At 34.1% G+C, this 27,465-nt stretch overlaps 1 protein-coding gene and 1 non-coding gene across 5 annotated transcripts in view; both read right to left on the bottom strand.

Moving 5' to 3' along the window:
* Positions 1 to 337: 337 nt before the first annotated feature.
* LOC122685749 (PC4 and SFRS1-interacting protein) overlaps positions 338 to 27,465 on the bottom strand; it is a 39,512-nt gene continuing 12,384 nt past the window's right edge. Inside the window, exons 3-15 of one of the 4 annotated variants that reach the window (XM_043890657.1) lie at positions 23,350 to 23,488; positions 21,087 to 21,191; positions 20,120 to 20,182; positions 14,332 to 14,428; positions 13,226 to 13,301; positions 9,269 to 9,497; positions 8,280 to 8,398; positions 5,530 to 5,585; positions 4,881 to 4,951; positions 4,571 to 4,672; positions 4,244 to 4,457; positions 2,713 to 2,824; positions 338 to 1,931 (exon numbers count right to left, since the gene is read on the bottom strand). In XM_043890657.1, coding sequence (XP_043746592.1) covers positions 1,871 to 1,931; positions 2,713 to 2,824; positions 4,244 to 4,457; positions 4,571 to 4,672; positions 4,881 to 4,951; positions 5,530 to 5,585; positions 8,280 to 8,398; positions 9,269 to 9,497; positions 13,226 to 13,301; positions 14,332 to 14,428; positions 20,120 to 20,182; positions 21,087 to 21,191; positions 23,350 to 23,488 — 1,444 coding nt within the window. In that variant the 3' untranslated portion in view covers positions 338 to 1,870. Of the gene's footprint in view, positions 1,932 to 2,712; positions 2,825 to 4,243; positions 4,458 to 4,570; positions 4,673 to 4,880; positions 4,952 to 5,529; positions 5,586 to 6,286; positions 6,972 to 8,279; positions 8,399 to 9,268; positions 9,498 to 13,225; positions 13,302 to 14,331; positions 14,429 to 20,119; positions 20,183 to 21,086; positions 21,192 to 23,349; positions 23,489 to 27,465 lie in introns of those variants that run through there. The other 3 variants (XM_043890659.1, XM_043890660.1, XM_043890658.1) reach the window with 3 other exon arrangements.
* LOC122686406 lies at positions 15,699 to 15,805 on the bottom strand. The gene has a single exon (XR_006338766.1). It is a non-coding gene; the product is annotated as a U6 spliceosomal RNA (small nuclear RNA).

The raw sequence follows: 27,465 nt of genomic DNA, 5'->3' as shown, positions 1-27,465 counted from the left end.
CAGCCTATGAAAAAATTTTCTTAGAGACTAAAGAGAAGGCAACTGTGTTTTTAACGCTACATAAATCAACTGCCTAGAGCAAAGTATCAGACATAAACTTTCAGAATGATACTGTTATCTCCAGAATTTCAATCGTCTATGGTTTCCTGGTAAAAGTGTATAGATCTCTTGGGTCACTAAAGGGCATTTCCTGAATTTTTGTCATTTTGAGCTTATGTTTTAGTAACCTGTGTCCCCAAATAATACAGTTTCTATGACCACGTTATACTCTCTTGGAAGCAAATCCAGAATTCCATCCCACTTTTTTATATGGCAAAGAAGTAATTTACTAGTGAAGTTTGATAGAAAAATTCTTTAATCAAAACAAGTTTACATGTTGACACTTATGGCTTAACTAGAATAAATTTGTCCAAGTTTAAATTGTGTAAGGACCAAACAGATGTAATATCCAGAGTTCCGTCAGAACAGTGGGTCCTAGTTCCATTGTAAGGCCTCTCAAAAGCAAAACTCCAATTACTGAAATGATTCCAAGTTTTCATCTAAAGATGAAAAAAATTACCCGAGAGGTCAAAGCATACAATGCATGTCACATGCAAACACTGGTATTTAAGCCTTTTCCCCGTATTCCTAGTTTCCAAACATGAGAAGCATATTTTAAGCTACTGCAAACCACCAACTGACCTAGTATTCAAAATATCTTAGAAATGATGTTTGTTAAGGTTGTTCTTAAAATTTTGTGTTAACCTTTGTTCTGATTTAGTCCATATACATGAAAATACAGACAGCTCCTTTACTTTTTTGTCTACTGCCTCGGAGTAACTTTTTGCAATCCTTTCACATGTATGCATTAGAAATAAAAATTCCCTTCTCATATAGTCATGTTTTCAAATAGGTTTGTTTCCTTATATAGTATTTATTTTTATTTACTGCAAAAAGCATTATGGATTGCATTTTTTCCAATTAAAAAAATACTTAATGACTTCTTTAATGAGTGGGACTTTTTAAAAAATTCAGAAACTCGAGACATTTCTCAAAAATAAACTTTTATCATTTAGTTTTCAGTTTCAGCTACTACTGCCTGTAAAGGATCTTAAATGGTTGAACCCTAAAAGCCAGATTTATTCCTACATACACTCCTGCTTACTGCAGGAAACTCATGTGACTTTCACTGAATTCTCAGCCACAAAACTAAATTACCTTCAGAAGTTAACATGAGTTTTGCACCTCGTAGAATTGTCAGTTCAATGTCAGTTGGGTATCTAGTCGTCATACAAAAAGGCATACAGACTGCACATTACTACAAAGCAGCAGGATCATGTAGCACAAGGTAGATTGAGATTAAAGTCAACTTTTGATTAGAGAAAGGAAGGAGTGAGTACTTGTATAGAAGTAACATTTTATCAACCATAAAAATGCTTAACTTCTACAAAACCCACAACAGTGAAAAGACAGTCTGGTAAATCCAATTTTTGTAAAAACTATGCACAAAACCCACAGTATCTGGGAAAAGAGGAAAAGTTTTATACAAGTAGCAGTTTTAAAAATGTAACTTTTTTCTACTATCAATTACACATTAACATACACATACTAACTGAAAATATGCTACAACCGATGTCTGGAAAAGCAGTTGAACATTCCCTAAGTGAACCTCCCCTCACATTTACCATATAATGTAGCTGTTAATACTGCACAAGTACAATTAGCAATGTTTAGTCACTTTTAAACAAAGATCAGGAGATTTGTCCCTCAAAACAAGTTTTAAACATCAAAACCTATGTTTATAAAAATTTAAAACTTCAGCAGTCTAAATATTTCAAATGAAAACCATTACAAACTTCTCAAATGTTCTTTATATTCCAGGTATGTCAACCTAGTTATCTAGTGTAGAATCCTTCAGAGATATTTCAGTCTCTCTCTCTTCACTGGATGGCCTAAAGAAAAAGGGGAAAAAAAGGTGTGACAACTGGGATTAGGGGGCTTTTGTTCCTCAGGAGAAAAAAAAAGATACTATATCTGTGCATTATGTTTTTTAAAATGTTAATTATTTTTTGTTGTAAATTTTATTTTACTATGTTGTGTTTTCTTCCCAAAGTAATATGCAGATAAAACAAAATAACTAAAGGGAAGCATCATGGCCCAGGCCGTTTTCAGTCATTCCTAGCTTTAAAAGGAGTTCTCTTTAAAGAACATGAAAATATATCTATGGTACCAACCTATTATAAATCTTCAGAAGAGAAAGATTTCCCTGATATCAAAATTAGAAAGGATGCTTGGTTCCAAATCCTGGAAATGTACAGTGGACAAATCAAGATTTGGGTAACTATAGTTTCATACCTAGTTATTTTAGCATAGGTATTATAACATAGCCTATGATTCTAGATCTAATTTCTGCATTATTCTGTCAAAAGTCAAGAAAAGTGTGAACATGAGTCATTAGTACAGGTGTTATCAATGGAACAAGTTCAAGGAATAGTAATTTTTTTTTTAAACAGGATTCCTGCTTAGCTCTATTCCCTTGAATACAATGACACATTAGTTTTAAGTAGTTTCTTTAGAGTTTGGCCATTTTGATATGTCTTGAATCCTTAATTTAGGAAGTGAGTCATGAAAATATAATCCCTACACAAACGATCTGGGATCAGCAATGTGATTTAAAAATTAAAACATTAAATTAATTAAAAATTAAAACAACACACTAAAGTATGTCCTCACTTTTTCTTACTGCTGGCCTCGTGGTTGTCTTTGCTTTCTTCATTGCTGTCTCCATTGTGTTGTGGTTGATTACTGTCTTGAGCATCCGATCCTCCATTTAGAGTCTTTGAACCTTTAGAAAGATACCAGTAGGAAAACTGTTAGAGCTTTGAGGACATCTTAAGTATCAGGAAGACCCAAATTCTAGAACTAAACATAGCCCCGAAGTTCCTAACACTGTATTTTATGTGACATTGCATTGTAATCCTTTGGGTAGACAAGGCACAGTAAGAAACAGGGTTACTACCTATATCTATTCACAAAAAAGTAGACTACTAATCTGATTATTCCAATTGTTACTGTTGTCAAGAAGTTACTAAAGGGTGGTACAGTTCTTTAGAGCATCATGATTTATCCCAGTTGTTAGAAAAAGCAATGTAAATCACAGTAAAATTTTGTATTTAAGAACAGAAGGTGGCAAAATAGTTAACATGATTTTGTCTTCTTACTTAGAAAATGATGAGGGTTTCCCTGTAAATATTATTTCATTATCAAACCTCTGGTTTGTTATCATTATCACTCCCTAGTAAATGAGTTAAGAAAATCCAACTCCTTTTGAACACTTTTTCTATGTTAGGGAGCTGCTGCTAACATGTTTAGTACTATGGAATCGGGGAAGCTCCCAATGGTGCAGTCACACACTTCAGTTTTTTGTGCTTCACTTTATGGTGCTTCGTAGATCCTGCATTTGTATTTTACAAACTCAGTATTTATAGCAAGCCTGCATCAAGCATGTTTATCAGCACCGTTTTCCCAACAGTATTCGCTCACTCTGTTTCTGCGTCACATTTTGGTAATTCTCACAGGATTTCACACTTTTATTACATTCATATAGTGATTTGTCTTTGATGTTACTATAACTCATGAAAGGCTCACTTGATATAACATTTTTTTGGCAACATTCTAAAAATAAGGTATGTCATTTCTATAGCCATAACCCTCCTGCACACTTTAGACAGACTAACAGACTTTAGTATAGGGTAAATAAATCTGTATGCCGTGTGACTGACTTTATTATAGCAGTCTGAAACTGAATCCACAGTATTCCTGGAGTATAAGCATACCTGTATTATATGTTCTGTTTTAAACTTTGCTCCTATATACAGTTTAAAATGTTTATGACTGAAATAGCATAGGAATCTGCTTCAAAATAATCTTCAGGAGTGTCAGTGAAAAACTTGGGAGATATATAAAAGACCAGTGATCATGTGTTGATAGCTGCTGAAGCTGACACAGGAAGTTCATTCCTCGTGACTTTTGTGTAGCTTGGAAATTTTCCCTAATTTAAATGAAAACAATAGCAACCACTACTACTAGTAAATACTACTTGATGTAAACTTAAGGATGAAAAAAAAAACTCAGAAGCTTAGATTGAGCAGACTCTGCTAAGTTCTTCTGAAACTCCCATCAACTACTGTACGTTAAGGCATTAATAAGATTAAATATCAAAGCCATTTTTAAAAAGTAATTCCAACAAATTGTTACCACATACCTGTTTGTTCCTTTTCTAGCTTTTTGTTTGGCCCTTTCTTCCCTTGATCTTTGGTTTTATTTGCTTCCTCATGTTGTCTTTGTTCGGCAAGAGATTTGTTCAGCACTTGTGTGATCACAGAATCTCCTTCACCAACCAAAAACATGTTCTTAAACTTGTTATACAACATTGTAGACTTTTCCATGATAACCTGACTAACTTTGAATCGCCGTATCTGGGAAAACAAAAGATAAGCTCAGAATTTTCCTAATTGGTTTCTGAATGTTATTTAATGAAGTGGTGATAATGAGGAAATTTTTAAAATCTGCATAACTAAAGATCACTTACTTTTTTCAGTGTTGTAATCATCTCTGTGTGTTTTTGAGCTTGTTGCATTGTGACCTGAAGTGAAGCCAGTTCATCCAAGGCTTCAATACATCTGTTGACATCCTTCATGACAAAACAGTAATTTCGTAACTGTTAATTACCACAACTCATAGAATCCAAAGATTACTTTAAAAATCTCAAATAACAAGGCATACAAAATAGCCAGTAACATTCTGTTATCTCATATTTACACATACTTATCAAACCATGTTAGAAAAAAACATGAAGCTACAAAAGCACTGTATTTTTAAATGAGATATTAAACACTTACAAGATTATCAATTTTGAGAGAATTTTTAATTTCAGCATGTATCCTTTGAAGTCGAGAATCCATTGATGTTTCTATAAATTAAAATGTGAAACACAGTAAATAGGTTTTCCAAAACCAGTGTTTTTGTATAATCTAAACAAAGTATAATGGAAAGAAGTGGTAATTTTTTAAAAATGTTCTTAGTAATCTGCTTACATCATTAAGAAATTATCTGCCATTTTTAGTCTTTAGGAAACCAACATTCATCATTTAAGCAAAGAATCACTGACTAGCTGCATTGTCTCTAAAATAGGTGGTCTGCATCCACTAACTCCTTCTCAATCCTTTAGCACCTGCCTTTCCCTTACATATTTAACCAAAACTAAAATATCCATCTGAAACCAAATTTGTCAGAAATGGGGAAACATCTTGCTTTAGGTACTGTTACAATAAAATAAATCTGACTTCATCATATAAGGAGCAGTAAAATAAAAAACATGACCACCTTTGCAAGTTCACCTGATAATAACAGAATCCACTAGGGATTTAAAATGTGTACTTGTACAATAAGAATATCAAATGACTGATTCCAAAATGTATACAATTAAGTGTCTGTAAAACTTCCTTTCTGTGTGTAACATTATACATCTTAGAAAGTGAAATAACTAACCTCGCTTCTTCTCCACTTTCTTAACTTCTGGCTTCTTTCCTTCATCTTTATTCTGCCTATCAAATGTTAACACAAATATTTCAAAAACATTGGAACTCTGTGACTGATTACCAAATGCCCACAATCCCTTTTGTAAAAGTTTTCTTCTTTAAAATAGTTAAGTGACCTAGATCACAAGGAATTGACTATAATTTTTAGACCTTTGCAATGCCACATTAGTATTAATTAGTATAAATATAAACAAAACATAAAAATTAACATAGTAAAATAATCTAACAATCTAATTTTTCAGTGGCATTACAGATTTTAACAGCTGCTTTTGTGCAATTTTATTCCAACAGTAGTGTGTTAAAAGACCAACTGCAGGGTCAGTGGATAAATAGGCCATAGTGGGAAGAGAATGCCTGTGTTTCATGAATTCTAAAATAGCATGTCAAATTAGACTGATTTAATTGTTCCCACATCTCCAAAAGGTAGGTAATTTGAGGGGTTCAAAGTTAGTTACAAGATTTAAATAGACTATAATGCTACTATATTACAATAAAGTGGGATTTATTTTGCCACTAAATCAAACTTAAATGACATTCACTAGTGTTTACATACCATTTCACAAATGAAAAGGTACCATTTTACTGTAAATCACAAAAATAACCATTTAAAAATGAATTCTTAATAATTTCTAGTACCTTAAGAGTTCGGGCCCTACTATAATAAACCAATTGAAATAGACAAGAACAAAAAATATCTAAAAATCAGGTTTTTTTTTTAAAAAAACTTTATTTTAAAATTTTGGTTACAGTTTCATTTTTGTTTTCTTAACAAGTCTACTGTTTAATCTCTCAGGATTAAAAAAACAATTATTAATATTCTAAAGAATTAAACAACAAAGGTATGTCAAGGGAAGGGCACAACTGCCCCATTCTCTAGGGGTATAATATAGCTACTCCAGTTTAACACCTAGCTTCAAAACAAAATGAATTTTTATATTTTCTAAATGAAATAATGTACAACCACCATCTTCATCTGAGCTTGTAACTTTCAAACACAAAGCTTCATTTTAAGCTTGGTAAAAAACTTAACAGGAATGATGGCCGACCTTAGTATGTAGTGTGTACCTTACAGGAAATGTTTTTTTTAACAATCGTAACACAGTAATATAATGCCATTAATGAAGTCCTCAATTTAGAATCTGGAACATTCTTCCATCAAAGGGGGGGAGGGGCAAATTCAGTCCAATGAGTCTGTCTCAAGATCTTCATCTCTTGTTTGCTCCACTTGTATTCTCTTTTCAGTAACTGGATTAATGCTTTGAGCCCAAAATGAGATATATTTTTTATTACTGTAGATTACATGTTGTTTGGCTGGGAATACAATACAATAAACTTTATTTTTGCATAATGCATTTCATACAAGCTGCATCTGAAATGCTTTACAGAGCAAAACTGTCCAAGTACAAAGTTTTGTAATAACAGAAGAAGGAAAGAAAACACAAATATTAGAATTTGAGAAAGTTACATTCGGAGGACATTCAAAAAGAAATTGAAACACACAAAGATTAACTTGAGATACTAAAGGGTTGGGCTAGATTTACTAAGCAACAACTAATTTTATATCTTAATTTGGGGAGCACAATGAAGTTAAAAGCAACAAACAGTCCAACAACTTTTCAGTGAAAGGACAGAAAAGGATAGGTAACAAAAAAATAACTAATATTTACATAAATGGTCCAAGTCTAACAGATTAAAGGGAGTAACATTTCTGAGCTTTAAATCAATTTTTAAATTACTCCCTCTTATAGCTAAAACTGCTTATATATCCTCCAAAAAACTAAGAAAGGAGATGGTCAAATGCTATACTTAACAAGACTTTCAGCTTACAGATTTATTATATAAAGAAAAGGTACAAAATTATTTAAGAATAGTTTTTTTTAAGAATTTCACTGCTTAATAAGTTTGTCTTAGTGACCTACAGCATGTTTTTAAAACCACCTCCTCACTAAAACAACAAAAAAACAGTTTAGTCAGAATAATGCAAGACGTTTCACAAAGAAAGAAACGTTTTTCAGAGAAAGACCTCAGAAGAGACAGTCTAAAGATAACTAAGAAAACAAATGTAATAAACACATGAAGCCTAATCATCATTGTCATTGCTCTTTTCCTTATAAAATTATTTTATAGAATAAACTTAAAGGGGGAAGAAATTCCCCATGGTAAGTATATATTATCTCCAAGTATCAAAACTTATTATCTTGATTTATATTGCACACATCTAATGCAAACCCTGTCAGCCTTTTAAATTTACTTGTACTGGCTTCATGGGTTTCCAACTGTGCTTTTGTTATTTTTGCTGGTCTTCTGGGGGAGGCCTGCTGGTGGTATGACAAAGATAGATATTTCTTTCATTCTTTGTCCACTAATTTATCATCTTTCTGTATTTAATATCATACAAGAAAACAGCAGAGGATGAGGACATTTTCTACAAAGCCTTGAAGCAGTTAAACCCTATCTGCACTTTCAGTTTAAATTCAAAATAATTCATAGGGTGATTATCTCAGTGAATGTCATCCTCTTTACTCAGAAAAGAATGAAGCCTGAAATATGATTATCATATACTGAAGACATTTTTCTAACACACGGGCAAAGTCACTTCTTTAGAAGGCTTCAGAAAGTCTTGAAAATGAGATTCTATTGTGTAAAATTTTCATGCTGGCTTAAAAAAGAAATTGAAATTTAGAATAAGAAAATACTTACTGCTCAGTTTCCATTTGTTCTTCTTGCTTGCGTTTTCTATCTGCAGCTTCTTTCTCATGTTGTCCTTTGAGCATATTCCTTCTATGAGCAGTCTGAAAGTTTCTTCCACCTTTTCTCTTCTGTTGTATTTGAGAATTAGGATGGTTTTAGTTAACTATCAAGTCAGTGACTAATGCAGAAATTCTATGGTTACAGTTGTGGGAGAAAAGCAGCAACTAGTTTTCTTAAAGGGACAAATACTTAAATTACTAATTTTAAAAAATCTCAGAATTACACGTTGTTGCTATCTAAATTTAACTTTCCCCTTGATGAATTTGGGATTCATAATCTATTTACTGCATTGCTATAGGAATGACATGCTTTGGTTAATATGGATTAAAATGAAGTACATTAGGCTGTTTGCCTCTACACTGACTTCAGTACCTGTTTACTGATAAGTGCCTGCTCAACCTATGGAATTTTAGGTCTGGGGCTTCTGAGGGTATTAATAAGTTAGATAAACATAAATTAAAGACCTACACAACCTGGGTCTGTAGATTTCCAAGGCTATACACAAAACTTTTGTTGCATCCAAATAAAGTACCACTAATAAAATGTACACTAAGTAGGTCTGAAGTGCTCATTGAGGTCAATAATATAAATCTATGTACAAATTTACTTTTTTACATCTGTTGTCACTGGTCACAACTTACTTGGCTTAATTCTTTACTTTCCTACCTTTTCTAGGTAGATGGGGTTATTGGAAGTTTATCATGCAACATTTAACTCCCATTTAATTATGAAGAGGTAAGATAAACTTAACGATGTACAATAAGGCTTCAAATTTGCTTTTTAACACAGCTAACTGAAGTTTATTCAGAAAGGTAAAGAAATTCATTTTAACTTTTAATCATATTTATAGACTTAAAGATACTGAAATCTTGATCTAAAGAACTACATAAGAAACTAAAAATAAAACAAAGGTTTTATCTGATATGCAAACATTCTACCTTTTCACCTTCTTGATCATCTCCTTCTTCTTCAGAATCAGAGGTTGATGTAACCCCTGTTTTGGCTAAATTTTTCCTTTTTGATTCAACTTCCTTTTTCCCCTCTTTTTTATCTGGCTCTTTTCTTGGCTTTTCTTCTTCCTTCTGGCCCTCTTCATCCTTTTTAAGCTGTTTTTTAGGTTGTTTTTCCTCTTGCCCCTTTTTCTTGCTTTTGTCGTCTTCAGTTATCCTATTTTACAGGTAAAACAATGAAAAATAAACTGTGTATCTATAGATCTTGTCATTCAACCACAATCTCCAAGTTAATAGCTATTTTGGATAACAATAAGCTATACATAGTTTTTTATAATATCTTCAAGGAAGGGTCATTATCAGCCTATCACAAAAAAGAACATCCTTTCAATATAAGTTAGAAGATAGAAAAATTACAGTGGCATTAGGGTAACAGAAGAGTGATTTTCCCCCCCATTTTCTAAGTTCTTTGTAACTCATTCACTTAAAAATAATACTGGGTACCATCTTAGATGCCATGGTACTATTCTTGACTCTGGGGAACAGCACTGTATGAGGTGTGTGAGATCCCTAGATTTTAGCCACACTGGCAAAAATACAATTGCAGAATCAAACTAGTATGGTGAAATACAGTCATTTTAAAATTTGAAGAAATATTCCTTGCAATTTAAAAGGCTCAATTCATGCATATAATGGTTAGATATATGGTCAATTAATATTATGCAGTGTTCAAGGAATTTTATTGAGAATTTCACATGTTATTTAAAAGCTGCAAGGAACCCCAGGATCATTTAGTCCAACCCATTCCATTTAACAGATGAGAAAATATTGCAAAAAGGTCAGTTAGCCCAATATCTCAATTCCAAATCAACTGACTTTCCAGACAACTGCTTCCTTGAACCCTTAGGATTATTAACTTGCCAAAGAAAAAAAAAATCACATTTCTTTAGAAATTTTTGGTCACGTAACTGTCATTGGCTATGTTTATTTTCAAATGTTATATGGGTTTCACCCTTCTAATCAATGGAAGATAAAGCAGGCAAGCAAAATCACTTAACTTTAGTATCTCCACAAATTAAATATTTTGATAATGATCATTTCGTGGAGACGCAGAATATAGGATCAAATATAAAAGGCATTTTCATGGCTCTTAAAAGTTACTGACCAATTGCCTCCCCCAAAATGTTACCCCCTGTGCAAAGAGGCAGGTATTAAAAATAAAAATATCCTTTTAACCCCACAGATCTGCTTCTAGCAACATATTCTACATAACAAGGAATAAACATTTTAAGAATTATGACACACACACACTGGAGAAACATGTGACGACTACTTTTCTTTTTTAAAAGTAGACTTAAAACGTGTATCATGTGCTCTTAAGAAATGGATTATTTCTAAGTTTTAAAAAACAGTATTAAAGCAGAGAATTCCCATAAACATAACTACAATTAAGTCTTTTCACCGTAGTTCCCTCCTTACCATCCTCCATGAAAAACAGACCTCTTGGGGATAAGTTCTCTATTAACAGGTCAAGGTATGGGAGGAAAATTATACTAAAGGAAATTATAAATACAGTTTAATAAAAAAACAACCCCAAATATCTCAATGACTTGTAACAGATCTTTACATGAGGATTAGGAGATGGTTTCAGCTTCTCTGGACTCCATTCTATCGTCTTATTTCAGGACCCACTGCAAAGAAGCTGTCACCACGAGAGATACCCATTGTTCTTATGGTGGACAGCTTACAATTTAAAAGGGTTTATATAGTTTTGCTCTGCACTCCACTGAGTTTTTGTCGAGATACAGAGCTAAGAGTAGCTGTAACAGCCAATGCCTAGCCTATATACAGCACAAACGAGAAATAAATATTGTAACCTACTGGAGTTGTCCATCATGGAAACCTAGAACGTGTGACACTTGCTTTGCATTTGAAACCCTACCATACAACACACAAAACTATCATTTGTGACAACTGGAAAGAAAATTTATTCAGTGAATTTTTGGCTTTGAGGGAAGAAGTTTCAAGACAAAATACTGGCATCTTCAGTTGATTGTTATCAACATAAATTTGATCAGGAACTTCAAGAAAAAGTAAGTTCAAAAAATAATAGGACAGCAAAGGAAGGAGAAAAAAATAACCATGCATCTCAGTGTTGAAAGTCGTTTCCAGCCTAAAAAAGATTTTTAAATTCAGACAAAGACAGGAGTCAAAGACACAGTCAAGGTAATGTATTAAGTTGCCAGCCTTTCCTTAAGAATTCAAACTGAGATACCTTGATCCTTCTGATAAGCAAATGATTGTAGGAAAAAGAAACCAGGAAGTGGATTTTCAAGAAAACATATAAACTCAAAGTACTTTTACTTAAGTGTAAAAAGATAAGCATGTCTGGTGAAGTCTTATGAGTTAGACCACTGCACATGAAGCTGACTAGAATGAAATGGACACACACACTAACAATAAAGTATTGTTACACTACCAAAAGTGATACCAATCTGCATTAAGGGAAAGTAATGGAGATTTAAAAAGGAATCTTGAGTCAAACTCCCTAAAAGCATGAAAGGAGACTAAGAAAGCTACTCAGCTAGTAAGGAGGGTAGCACTTTCCAGTGCAACTATGGATACTGAAAAAGATAACTAATGATGATACTGAGAAAGTAGAGAACTCTCCGAAGAAAGGGCCAAAATTCAAAGAGAGAAATGGACTAGGAAGATACTGTCAGGAAAAAGTGGGATGGACCTAATCAAGGAAATATGCTTATATATAAAATGGGGATCTCACAATATTTTCCCAACAGAATTTATTTCCTAGGGAGCAATGACTGCTATATGCCTCATAATCTTGTCCTTGGGATTATTTATGGTTCCCTATTCTAGATCAATGTGCATATATAAAGGGGAGAAGGGAGCAGATGACCTGTGTTTTAGTTCCTACGTCTCTACATCAAGGCCTTAAGTTGATCATGAAATCCTAGACTTGATGCCTTGATTAGAGAAGACATCTTACAGAGGGGATGAGAGAGATTCATCTGAAATGTTTTAACAACAAACTCACCTGCATGTACTTTAATATTTTAATTTCACTATAGTAATTAAAGCCATGTTGTAATTTTTTGCCACTATTTTTAAGAATATTTAAACAGCTGCCTTGGAAATAAAATAAAACTCTTTCAACATGTATTGGTTAAAAAGTACCAACAATCTTAAATTGTTCTGTAACTGAAATTTCCAATAAACTGTTTTCATTCAAAACATTGTAAATCCATTCTTAAATGACATACCTGAGCCTTTTCCTATAAAATCTTCAAAGACAATAGCTACAAAGTTTTGCCTTGTTTGTCTAGACATACATTCCTATTGGTGAAGTTTCTACCCAGAAAGCTGACACAAATAAGATCCACATAGAAAAGAAAGGTGGCAAAGAAGAATAACAGAAAATACTGATTGTTTTGTTGCTAACGAAAAGCAGTTATCATTCCAAAAGACTTTACAATTTTACATTTACAAAAATAATTTTAAGTGTTATTTTGAAATAAAGGCTATTCTAGAAGAGCAATATTTGTGGAAATTGTTTCAAAAATACTTTGTCTGGGGGGTGGGGTAAAAAACACTTTGTCTAAAAATTTCTTTTTTTAATTTTTTAAAAAAATTTCTTTAAAGAGAACTATTATAAATTTTATCCTGCAGTATGTGAGAGTATCTTACATCCTGCTATATAAGAAAATGTCTTAGATTAATGAAATGATATCAGATTTTTCTTGATTCCCTATCAACTGTAACTTTTTTATATAATAAAATGGTTTTAAAGAATTTCTCTTGTAATTCTAAGCAATACAAAACAGAATAACAATCATCTGTAAATAAAAACTTGTAGAAATGCAAATAAGTTCATACATACTTAAAGCGAAATATCTCATTTATTGCATGACTGATTATAATACTCACATGTCACTCTCTGAAGGACAAGGCTGTTTTACCATTTTGGGTCTGCCTCTTGGTTTTGGAATCTTGACCTCTGTAGCTAACATGCACAGGAAAAGAATTTTTATAACTACAAAGTTATAAATATACATACTAAGAATATTAATTAGTAGTTATTACAGATATAATTACTTTGGGTTTTTTTTTTACTCTAGGTTTTAAAAATCATATCCTCATTCAAATGAGTAACAACAATTTAGAGAAGTAAATCAAAGTTATTTTCAATTTACCCTTAGTATGGCTGAAGACTTAAAAGAACATCCTTCACTGTTGTTTTAACATGAATGACAACAAAATTCAACTTTATAGTAGATAATAGTCCTTATATTCAACATTCATATACATACCACAATGTCATTTGTAAATCTGTGTTCATGACTTTGAAAATTCTTTATCAGAATTCACTAGATTTTCTAACAATACCATTAATTTGATCCATTACAATATTAAAATCCAAAGAAAAAGGTAAACAAATTGGGGGGGGGGGGTGTTACTCAGTTTAAATCTGTTTCATTAAGAATCCTGTATTATGAAGTAGGAAAAAAAATTGTCTCTATCCTGGCTAACTTTCTTTGTTTTACTTTGTATTAGAGACAGATCCTTCCAAACTATTTCCTATTTGTCAAATTAGGAAAATATTTTAAATACGCTGAAGACATCTGCATATTGTATAGGTCCTAATAAAGAATGCAAAAATTTAAAAATTAGTAACTTTGATAACTCAAATGTTTTCTCTTGCTTTAATTACAATTCCATTTGGAAAGCTTAAGTTTTCTAAAGTTAACAGGTAAAATAAACCCATTAGTCATGGAATATATATCTCACCACAGCCTCATTTGCTGCTATTAACAGAAAATGGGGATAAAAAGAAAATGAAAAAGTCTCAAGCAATTATTTCAAATTTAAATACCTTATCAGAGAGCAGAAACCTTAATGTTTATCTTCTTTAAAATGTATATGTTACACATAACCAAATGTCTATTCACTTATACCAAAGTAGCTAAGGTACAGCACTTAAATGGATTAGAATACTGATCACAAGCCAGATATTTAAACATTAACAATCCTACCTGCAGGTCGTCCTCTTTTAGGACTCACTTTTAGATTAGCAGATGCTGTTGCCGTAGTCACTATTCCAGCCTCCTCAGTTTCTACTTGTTTTTCTGCCTGAATAACAAAGATTTAAATTATTTAGCATGGTAGGCATACTAAGTTTATTAGTTTAATGGCAAAAACATGCACTGTAAAATAAGTTCAAATATAAGCATAACTTAGGGAAAAAAAAATTCATTTATTTGGCTGTGCCACATCTTAGTTTTGGCACGTGGAATCTAGTTCCCTGGCCAGGGGTTGAACCTGGGCCCCCTGCATTGTAGCGGTTTTAGCCACTGGACCACCACCAGGGAAGTCCCTAAGCGTTACTTCTGTATGATTTTCACTTTTCAACAGTTGACTCAGTGATATCCTCAAACTTAGCTATGATTCTAGGAAACAAACAATAAAACTTCACTTTTTAGATCTTCTCAATCTAAAAAGAGTCATTTGCAAAAATAAGTTGAATATTCTTGATGCAAAGTGTTGAATAAAGTATTACACTGAATAGCCCACACATTGCTTATAAATGTACTTTCACTGAATATCTCAAAATGCTAACACTTTACACTGTGTACTTATGATATACAACCTAAATTAATGTTAAAAAAGGCAATAAATTAAGTTGCTGATATTTCCATTTTTTAACTTTTGTTAATATACACATGTTATTTTTGAAATGAGACAGATCTGCTGTTCTTCCCTAGGAGTTATTATATTCCATGAAGGACTTACTGTAAAGAAATCCCAACAAACCTTTGCAAACTATAATGCCCTAAAGGTAATGAGACAACAGCCCCAAATGAGAATCCATTTAATCAAGTCAAGCATTAGATTCAAGCATTAGAGCAGAATCAAGGTTAATAATCACAATTAGAAAGGAAACGCAAGCATAACATCATAATGGAAGAGAGAAAAGAAACAGTGAAGAGATCAAAAAGAGCAATGAGGATTACACTATGAGCTGCTTCCTCACCTTCAACTACTTAGAATTCAGCCCGATCTAACAAAATAAAGGCAATAAAGCATCACTTGCAAAAACTTGCATAATCCAATCTTACTGATAAAAAGTCTTAATCTTTTAATCAACAATCTGATTTGCAAACACTTGAGATAATGACAAATACTGGTAAGGATATGGAGAATTATTCATATGTTGATTAACAGTGATCAAATCAATAAACTGGCGAAACATTACTGATCATTATGAATATCAACAATACAAAATATGCAAATCTGACTCAGGAATCCCACTTCAGAATTTATCCAGTTTTTCATTATAAATAGTTAATTTTAAGAACTTAGAGACCATCTCTGCCCCACTCCTATTTTTTTTTTTTTTTTTTTAAATATGGAACGCTTCACGAATTTGCGTGTCATCCTTGCGCAGGGGCCATGCTAATCTTCTCTGTATCGTTCCAATTCCAGTATATGTGCTGCCGAAGCGAGCACCCCACTCCTAATTTGATAGCTCTGGAGTAAGAAGCCGGGCATCTGTTTTCATAACAAAGGTTGAGAACCCAAGACTGTATGAAAGCTCCTTTTAAGGAGTTAGGAGGGTGAGGGGTTAGGAGGGCCAAAGTTCTCCAAAATTCAGTTCAAACTGATAAGCTCTTTCAGTGCCAAAAGAAAAACCTCTCTTCAATTACACTTTCAACTTTTGGAAATAACTCATGACACTGCATTAAGAATTAGAGGTATGAATCTTCTTGAGGAGATACCAGTTAGAGATAGCAAGTTCATCTATAACTAATACCACAAATAAACACTTTAATAAGCAGAAGTACAGCCCCCCTCCACAGATATATATTCTTGACTATTACAGCAAAATCATGTAAGTCAAAACCACTCCTCATGAAACTATTAATAAACTCAAAGAATAAGAAATATTTTATCTAGAGAAAGGACTATTATTTCAAACATATATCTAAATATCTTAAATGCAAATATTCTAACTAGATTAATTTCTTCCACGTTTTATCTCACTGGGACCTCTACTGTTCAGTTGCTAAGTGGAGTCTGAGTCTGTGACCCCATGGACTGCAGCACACCAGGCTCCTCTGTCCTCCACTATCTCCTGTAGTTTACTCAAATTCATGGCCATTGAGTTGGTGATACTATCTAACCATCCCATTCTCTGCCGCCCTCTTCTCCTTTTTGTCTTCCATCCTTCCCAGCATCCAGGTTTTTTCAAATGAGATCTCATGAAATTAAAAGACGCTTACTCCTTGGAAGGAAAGTTATGACCAACCTAGACAGCTTATTAAAAAAGCAGAGACATTACTTTGCCAACAAAGGTCCGTCTAGTCAAGGTTATGGTTTTTCCAGTGGTCATGTATGGATGTGAGAGTTGGACTGTGAAGAAAGCTGAGCACCGAAGAATTGATGCTTTTGAACTGTGGTGTTGGAGAACTCTTGAGAGTCCCTTGGACTACAAGGACATCCAACCAGTCCATCCTAAAGGAAATCAGTCCTGGGTGTTTACTGGAAGGACTGATGTTGAAGCTGAAACTCCAATACTTTGGCCACCTGATGCGAAGAGCTGACTCATTGGAAAAGACCCTGATGCTGGGAAAGATTGAGGGCAGGAGGAGAAGGGGACAACAGAGGATGAGATGGTTGGATGGTATCACCGACTCAATGGACATGGGTTTGGGTGGACTCCGGGAGTTGGTGAACAGGGAGGCCTGGCGTGCTGCAGTTCATGGGGTCGCAAAGAGTCGGACACAAGTGAGTGACTGAACTGGACTGAACTGAATCCTTTTAACAAATTTTCTCCCCATTTATTACCCCATTTGCTAGCTCTACTCCAAGGCCTCCCAACCCTACAAAAATCTCATGGGACTGTTACTCATCTGCATTCTTGTTTTGCTCCACCTGTCCCACAAATCTCCAACAGAGGATTACCATAAAACACTACCTTCCTTGTTTTATTATTCCCTACTGATCTGAGCCCTGCTGGGGGTGGGGGGGAATCTACAAACATGCATTCATTTTATGCAGCTTCATTTGTGGTCAAAGTTATCCATTAATCCTTTACCCTATCTTTTGTCATTCCCTTTCCTTCTCCTCCCTCTAGCATAAACTTTCAATCCTTTCTTCTTGCCTTATACCATATATGCAGTCTTGCTTTGAATTCAGTGAGGGAGAAGGGAGAGACTGAGGCCAGCAGGAAGGGATTCCCTTAATTTCCAAGTCTCCCTAGAAACTTTTAATAGTCCATTCCCTTCAATGTTAAAAAAGATGAAAAATGTCTCTTTCCCATTAAGTCAGTTTCTTTAAATGTGTTCTCCCTTTTCTCTCACTCAGCATTATTCTTAACTTTCAATAATTTAAACTCTTTCAATATCTTTGCTATTTCCTGCTTTCACAAAGAAAAAGTGTTAAAGCCTCTATTATATTTTTTTTACTTTAACACCCTCCCTTAACCATGGCAAATCCTTGTTGCATTCTCTCTCCTCACTTCAAATATTTCAAAACCACAGTGTAATTTTAACATTAAACATTTTATTCTTTAGTCTACTTCACCTGTTCTTATCATTTGACCTTAAAGTATCCTGGCAGATCCTAACTGTCAAAACTTACTGGACCCCCTCTGCATCAGGACACTACTAACCACTCCCTCATTCTTAAAATTCTCTCCTTCCTTGTTTATCTTGATAGCTTCTCTTAGATTTTCTCCTGACAGTTCATTCTCCACCACAATTTTACAAGGCAACCTTTCACGGCTACTATATATTACCCTCAGGATTCTGGTTTCTGTGTGGTTCTTGGTAAACTTTCCCCCTTGACTAACCATCTAATAACCTGTATTTATATGAGACCACATCTGTAACTCCTACCTTTACCCCTTTTGGTGTCAGAAAAATACATATTTTCAGTCTAATTTTCAAAGGTGTTTCACCTCCTCAGCGTCTATTCCCAAGACATCTTCTGCATCTCAGTATATACCCAGTCATCCAAGCCAGCGCCCCGAGTCATCCTGGCTTCCTCCTTCTCCCTTCACACCCACTTTCAGTCAGCTGTTAACGTTACCCCATACGGGGCTCTTAGCGTCCCATCTTTCACCTATACCGCTAAAAATGTTAGGATAACTCTTTAGAAAGGGTTTCATAATTTAGTTACCAAGTCACAATCGTAATTCCCCATTTTAATTGTCTTATGTATTTACTGTCTCAACAAAAATGTAATTCAACAAGAACAAAGACATTATCTTCCTTATTCACTAATGATTTTCTGCCTGGGCCAGTGAAGTGAGTACCAAAATTCTGAATCAATTTATCAGGAAAATAGTCTCACTCTGCTTCAATTCAATTCCCATCATTTACACTGCTTTAAAAGGAGAAGTATCTGAAATTTAAAATGATTCAATGGCTATCCATCCACCAGTTCTCTTAAGTTGAAGTTCTTCAGGATTGGTGTTTTTCATACTTGTTTCCCTCAAACATTATGGTCTGATAATACTGAAATGCGTACTAGAAATGCTTGAAGCGAAGTTTTCTCTTATGCCTCTGTCCTCCTCTACTCCTCCATCTGCCTGTCAAAATTCTGCCTATCTTTTAAAATCTTGTTCAAGTTATCATAGCCCCTTCATACACACATCCCCCACAGGGGATAAAAAGCCACTGGAAGTAAAATATGAAAACAAATAATTACAGTGGCTTTAATTAAAGACGCTGAACTCACACTACAGTACTACGAGAGGAAAAAAACAACCCTTTTTAAAAGGCTGAACCCTTGGGAGTTCCCTGGTAGTGAAGCAGTTGAGAATTGTGAGAATCTGTGCTTCCACTGCAGGGGGCATGAGTTCAATCCCAGGTGAGGGAACTAAAATCCCATGTGCTGCATACTAAGATCCCATGTGCTGTGTGGCTTGGCCAAAACAATAAACTAATATCATAATTTGCCATTAAAAAAAAACAAACTGAACCCAAGTTTTCTTTGTAGCTTTGTCATATAATAATAGTTTTTCTGACCTATTCATAAATAGGTGTGATGAACAAAACTTCACATAGGAAAGAAGAAAACATTAATTAAAATCCTAAGATGTACTTCATCCCAAACTGTCACGTCCTCTCATTTCATGCAACAATGTTGTAAAGTAGTAACAACAGCATAATAGTGGACATTTATAAAGCACTTACCATGTATAAGGATTTATTATAGATATTTTATATGTCTTAACTGATTTAATCCTCTCAATAATATAAAGTATATATATTGTCCATTTTATAGAGAAAACTTAAGGCAGCAACATAAAAAGGAATGAAAATTAGTGCATTTTATTTTGTTTACCATTCAACTTAAGGAGGGAGAAGGAAATGGCAACCCACTCCAGTATTCTTGCTTGGAGAATCCTGTGGGCAGAGGAGCCTGGAGGGCTGCTGTCCATAGGGTCGCACAAAGTTGGACATGACTGAAGTGACTTAGCATGCATGCATGCATTGGAGAAGGAAATGGCAACCCACTCCAGTATTCTTGCCTGGAGAATCCCAGGGACAGGTGAGCCTGGTGGGCTGCCGTCTATAGCGTCACACAGAGTCGAACACGACTAAAGCGACTTGGCAGCAGCAGCAACAACTTAAGGATGTTGTATCACTAAGAAAGGAACAGTTTTGATATGTAAACATAACCTACCCTTTACAATAAAGACTTAAGAGTGAAACACTAAGTTTAAACAGCACAGTTTTTTCACTCTCTATAGTTCCTCAATCCAGCTAAAATAAAAACTCTTTTAAGATCTCTGTGGTTAAGCTGTAGAATTACCTTTCTCTTCCTCCCTCTTCTGGCAGCTTTTGGAGTGGTTATGTCAATTGCTTTAGTCACATCCTATAAAAAGAAAAAAAGATGAAACTGATAAATTATGCCACAACTGAAAGAAAGTTTCTTAAATTAAAAATCACAAACATGTTTCACTGAAAGAACTAGGGGACTTGCTTGAAATTATAAACTTTCAAAGTCTTAATATTATCATTACAAAATAAGAGGAATTACTGGTATCTCTGTCCAAAAAAAAAAAAAAATTTGTCAGATCAAATATTAAAGTCACACTTGCTAGTACACTGGGAGGTTTGTCTATTTAAATTTACAAAACACGAATCTTTCTACAGCAGAATCTTCAGTTTTAGGTCTGTTAACGTTAAGAGGTGGTCAGGACTTGATCGTATAACAATTTTATGACGCCTAGAAGGGCTGAGTAAGTATTCCCATTCAGATAATCAAATACAGAGCTGGAAATAAATGTAGGTTTATAAAAATTTGGTTCAATGTCCTTTCCCATACATCCATCCATCTAGAAAATTAAACACCTCACTTTAAAAATATTCCTAACAAACAGTAAGCCAGTCTTTTAGCTATACCTCATATTTTGCACAGCAAAATAACTTTACAACATCCAAGGACCTCCCTGGTAGTCCAGTAGCTAAGACTCCGCACTCCCAATACAGGGGGCCTGGGATGGATCCCTGATCAGGAAACTAGATTCCATGTGCTGCAACTAAAGATTCCTTTCACAGGCTGCAACTAAGACCTGGAGCAGCCAGAAAGTATAAAGATGAAAAAAATACTTTATAATATTATATTTAATATTCACACAAGGAAATAAGTCTTCAATATTTTCCCATTCATTACTTGACTACTTTGAAGATTACTTTCTACTTTGCCACAATCAACTCATTTTACAATTCTTCCTTGCAACAAGATGGATTCAGAATGCAAGAGAAATTAAACACACCTCATTGCTGGCTTTTTCTTCATGGTCAGTATCTTCCTTTGAAACACTTGTTTCTTTTTCTTCAACTTCAACATCAGATGACGCATTTGACTGTTTAGCTGATGCCTATGAACAATCAAATCTATTAGTTTCACAAAATAATTTTATCTGAACTTTAAAATTTGTGCCCATAAAAAAATCAAAGCCTGTTTGTAAGAAAGCTAGGAAAGTACTCTTATTTCTGTTGCACAGGATACTTCTAATATGCACAATTTATAAACAGTTTTAAATGCTATTATTCCTTCAACTGATGCATACAAGCTCAGCAGATAAAATGATGAAGCAGAAATTAAAAGTACAATTACAAAGAATACCACCCTGATGTTCTAACCAACACCCAACAAGATACAATGTAAGGTGATTTAGAACAGCACAGACCTACACTATATTCAACTACTGTAATATTCTGGATAAGCTAATCTAAAAAAGGATATATATATCTATACAGATACATATATCATAACTTTATTTAAGGACCTTGACTGATCTATATTTCAAACTTAGTTTATTTAAAATGCAGATTCCTGAAACCCAAACTTAAGTGATTCTGATTTAACAGACACTGAATGGGAGTCAATAATCATTAATTTTTAAAAGTACCCCCAGATGAGAAAATACTTGTAAGCAGGTGACTTAGAGTCCCTAGAGTTTCAAAATACCAACCAAATGATGACAACCAGAGATGAGGGTAAGGCACGTGTTTACAAGATGATGGCAATGTAATCCAACTGTGCGCCTTTCTAGCTTTTTCCTTTGGATAGTCGTCTACACTGTTAGCCCTTTTCCTTTTTTGTAAAAAAGGCAATGCTGATAATCCACAAATTTTATACAGGTATAAAAATGTACAAATGTGTCCAAAATTACTTATAGCACTATAGAGATATTTATAAATTAATGATGGCAAATTTTTGGTGTTTCTTTTATGTAAGTTTGGGCTTGAATGCTTGCACCAAACCCCAGGAATGTGCCATTGAGGATGTCTGGGCTAGGAACACAGAGTACATCACACCAGCATCATCATTCACACTTATTTTAAGAACAGAAAACTGTTGGGTTTCATGCACACAACCAACAAAATATTTCATTGTGAAATAGCAAATTCCAAGTATCAACATGTATCATGAAAATTACCTGGAGATTAAGTAGGTAGATGGGAACAGAGAATAGAGTGACTATGCAAGACAATCTGGAGAATGAAAATGACTTTGAAGGCACAATCATAGGATGCATAATCCAAGTTAAATCACAAAAAGCTATTTTCAGGAAATAATCAACTCAGTCTCTTGGGACTCCCATTACACAGTCAAGGCAATAAGGACAGGAAATCATTCATCAATTCTTACATTGGTGCAACAAACATTTAGTGGATAACTATTCTCTCCACACATATATAACAATGCCAGGCACATAGGACACATACAACTTCTTTGTTTATAGAATAAGCCTGTGGCAGTTAAGACTAGTACAGAAGCAATTATGATATATGTACTGTAACAAATAACTTGTGGGTGGCTAATGAAGGCACTTATGCACTCATCTAATGCAGCCCAGTAACATCAATCAAAGATTTAAATATTCGAGACACAACAGCATTTGAAGGTTTCAACAAGAGAAAAAAGCCTGGCACAGACAAAGAACTAAAAAACATATAGATTTAAAGATACAAACTTGCAAAATTTTCAATGTGTTGCTATTTCCTTCAGGTTTACTCACACTCATCCAGTTTTTAAAAATTCAAGTCTGAATACATACACACACACACACACACAAACCCAGAATAAAAAGGTTTAAAGGTTGCTCTTATAGAAACCAAAAACAAATATAATGTGCACAGTGCTATAAGTATTTTTGTCACATATTTAATTTAACCCACATGAAGTTCATATTCTAATTTTATAGATTTAGAAATTAAAATAAGAAAAAACACATCCTTTGTTATTAAACCTAAATTTAAGAAAACAGTACATATGGCTTTAAATTCAGTACATTAAATAAACTTCCAATCAGGTTTAAATAGCTGAATATTTCCTAGCTTTCTGAGATCTGTTTGACCACAAAGGCAATATTTTCAGTTATTTAGATATAAAAGTCCAAGGTTCAACCTCACAAAAACTTAATCTGAAATTTACAAGGCTCTTCAATTATTTTCCTATAGCTAGAGTAGTGATTCTTCACCCAAACTGAGTAAGCAATACTAAACTATGTTTTATGCAATGTGACGCACCTGTTGACTTGAAAATTTCACTTTCGGATTGTTATCTATCTCCCATAAACCTTCATTAAAGCCTTTTCGCTTATTTGGTTTGCCGTACTTTTCCTTATTTTCTGAGTAAGGAAATATGTCCTTTGGGCCTAAAAAAGCACTAAAAAAGGAGGGGGGAAATGTGAGTGTAACGCAATCTCAAATATAAGTGATTAAATACTACTACCCTATGAACACAATTATCAAAAATTCTTAATCTAAATGCATTAAACATCATACATAAGTTAAAGGGTAGCCACAAATAACTGTTTAATTCCAAACACCTTTATTAAATTCAGTCAGAAATTTAATCCTAGATCCATAATTCTATTTAAAAAAAAACACAAGTTGCACAATAATGTACTGAATGCCACTAAACAGTACATTTGAAAATGATTAAAATGGTAAATTTTGTGTAAGTTTACAAATTTTTCTATAAAAATGCATAAAAATAAAAAAAATGTGACAAGATTGCATTAATCAATACATTTAAATGAATTCCAACTATAGTTTTACTTCAAAGTAATTTGGAGTATTATACAGCTCAAAACACTGTCAATAAGGTATATGTATGTTTTAATATTTGTTTATTTATGTGTGTAGATTTTTTGGAATAAATGTTCAGAATGTTTTTGTATTCAATGAGGGAATCAGACGTTATGGCTAGTTTGTTCATTTATGTGTGTATACACATATATACACATGGGCATGTATACACATATATATTATAGTCAATTCTTTTTATTCATGATAATTATATTCTAAAATGTCATCATGAACACTCAATTAAGGAAATACTATACCACTGCTGCAGGAGAAATACAGGGTAGGTTCCTCTGGTCATATTTTTGTCAACCAATCAATATATAATAATGTTTTATGCAGTTTTCTGTTTAAAGACACCTTTAGTATACATTGGTAATTCACGAACACTGAACTTATAGCCAACAGCTTGTGTACCCCTCACTTTCCCCATAAGGCATAGCAGTCTCCAGGCACTGAGGAACACTGGCACCACTTTAGGGTGCTGTTATAAACAACAGGTTCTTGGCCACCTGACGCGAAGAACTGACTCATTTTGAAAAGACCCTGATGCTGGGAAAGATTGAAGGCAGGCGGAGAAGGGGATGGCAGTGGAGGAGATGGTTGGATGGCATCACCTACTCAATGGACATGAGTTTGAGTAAACTCCAGGAGTTGGTGATGGACAGGGAGAGGTGGCGTGCTGCAGTCTATGGGGTCGCAGAGTTGGACACGACTGAGTGACTGAACTGACTGGTAAACAACAAAATGACCAAGGAAATGGTACAAAAATGCAAAATCCATGACACTACACAGACTGCAAAAAGGACACCTGTTTACAGTATGACAGCTGAAACACGGTAAAGCACAGCCTTCCTCCAGCCTCAGCGAGGAATGCGTGCATCACGTCACTCCAGTTTCTGCCACTGCACACAGTACCATGAAGACCCCACAGTTAAAGACTTAGGATTACAAGTAAACTTCAGGAAGCAGGCAAATTCATAAATGTGGAACCTGTGAATGATGACAATTATTTGTGTGTGTGTGTGTGTGTATATATATATATATGTCTTTACATATAATCCCCAGAACAAACCCCTTGTTTATCTCCCTAAATCAGTCAGTTCTGCAGAAGTTTGTCAATCCTATAAAGGTAGATTCAGAGAATATGTAAGGTTTTTGTCATAATAGTTGATATATATGTATTCTCCAAAGCAAGAGAATCAAATTACTACTCATTTCCTCTAAAATATGCTATAATTTAAGATTATTAATTACTAATTATGTATCACAAATTCCGTATCCGCTGCAATTTTTTAAGAATTAGGGACCTATGACTATAGTTAACATTCTAGTTTAGAGTATTTTAAAAGGCTTTAGAATAAAATTTCAACAAGAGACTAAGAGCTCTACTTAAATATGATCAATTACATAAGTTAGCTTTAATTATTATTTAAATTTTTCAGTTTACAAATACTCAAAGTATCCATGTATTTTAATTGCACATCAGTTAAGGAACACAAATTATCATGATTTCATCTGATCTAGAAATTCAGATTTTTACTAAGCATTATTCACTCCTACCTGCAATCTAAGCTTAGAAAATTTTAACATATTTAGTTTAAACAGTAAAGCAATTCCTCCAGCATAATCATCTCCAAATTCCAAGAAAATGATCTGAATTAAAACTCCACCAAAAATACAATATATACTCCTGGTAAGAACAAAGTGATTCTCCCTCCTAAAACCTCACAACTTCTATAAGGCTAAGAGATGTTATCAGATTTAGAAGCTGTAAAGAATGAGAAAGTTGGGTACTAAACAGCAATGTGGAAAGTGAGACTAATTTATAGTTTGAAATCCCCAAAGGGTTCAAAACTGGTGATACCAGGAACTTCAAGAAGTGGAAGGGACCTTAAAATATTAAATACTTAATAAAATTACAGAAAAATGTCTTAAAACCTCAAACATGGGGCATTTTTAAATGATTCTAAACCGAAACACTATTCAAAAGGGAAAACTGATTCTTTCTTGTTGTTTAGTTGTCCAGTCGTATCCGACTCTTGCAGCACACCAGGCCTGCCTCCCTGTCCTTCACCATCTCCCAAAGTTTGCCCAAGCTCATGTCCACTGCATCAGGGATGCCATCCAGCTGTCTCATCTTCTGACACCCGCTTCTCCTTCTGCTCTCAATAAAAACTGATCCCACCATGATATTATCTAGTGTATAAAGGTTTCAGTCAAATTTATATGGATTATTTTTCTTTTCCCAAAACAGGTAGTCCCTACTTTGCCTGACAACAAGAGACCACAAAACTGACCATGAAAGGCAATCTTATTGAAAAATAGGAAAACTTAAAATTGTTCCATAACCTTCAGAAGTTGTCAAAATATTACATGCACTATTATTGATAGTGTGTAAGGAAACTGCGTTGCCATGCCCTCCTCCAGGGGATCTTCCCAACCCAGGGATTGAACCTATACCTCTCCTGCCTTTTCTGATACATCTACACAAAAACTTGTACACAAGTGTTTACAGCAGCATAGCAGCAAAAGTCATTAAAGACCACATATTGTATAGTTCAATTTATATGAAATGCCCAGAATAGGCAAAATGATTATTGATTCCCAGGACTCCCTGGCGGTTCAGCGGTTAAGACCCCACGGTCCCAAAGCAGGGAGCCCGGGTTCTACCTCTAGTCAGGGAACTACATCCCATATACTGCAACTAAGAGTTTGCATGCCACAAGTAAAGAACCCACGTGCTGTAACTAACACCCAGCACAGTCAAATAAATATTTTTAAAAAATGATTAATGGTTCCCTATGGCAATACAGGGGAGAGACAGGAGAAACAAGAAGTAACTGCTAATGGGTACAAGATTTCTTTTTGAGATGACGATGTTCTAAAATTGTACTAACAGCTACATGATTCTGGATATACTAAGATCTATTATATGTTTTAACTGAATTGTTTGGGATATGAATTGACATCTTAATAAAGTTGTTAAAATATTTTTCAGTGAATACCACATTCCAAAGGAAAAAAAAATGATCCAGAACTTTACCAACTACAGATAGCCACTGTTTTCACCATTTGTTTGTAGTATATGTATCTATATAAACATGTAATTTTAATGTATATGCTGCTGCTGCTGCTAAGTCACTTCAGTCGTGTCCAACTCTGTGCGACCCCAAGGACGGCAGCCTACAAGGCTCCTCCATCCATGGGATTTGCCAGGCAAGAGTACTGGAGTGTTTATGTATATGCTACTGATCCATAAATACTTTTTCAAATTATAACGAACATCTTTTCACATCAAGTTACTTAACAGCTAAATACTATTTCACTGAATAAATTTCCCCAAATTAATTTGTCTACTGTCAGACCATTTCCTGTATCAAATTTTCTATTATAAAATGTAGCTATAATAAATAATGTATTGCTCCATCTTTTCACATATTTTCCTAATAAATTCTAAGTAGAACTGCTGCCTCAAATGGTATATTCAAGACTACAGAGCTCCTTAATGAGATTCAAAAAATTATGGTGGATGAAAAAAGAATCCTCCCATGT

Source organism: Cervus elaphus, chromosome 29, assembly GCF_910594005.1.
Source record: "Cervus elaphus chromosome 29, mCerEla1.1, whole genome shotgun sequence".
In the NCBI taxonomy this organism is placed as follows: Eukaryota; Metazoa; Chordata; class Mammalia; order Artiodactyla; family Cervidae; genus Cervus; species Cervus elaphus.
This window is presented reverse-complemented; position numbering and strand designations above follow the sequence as displayed.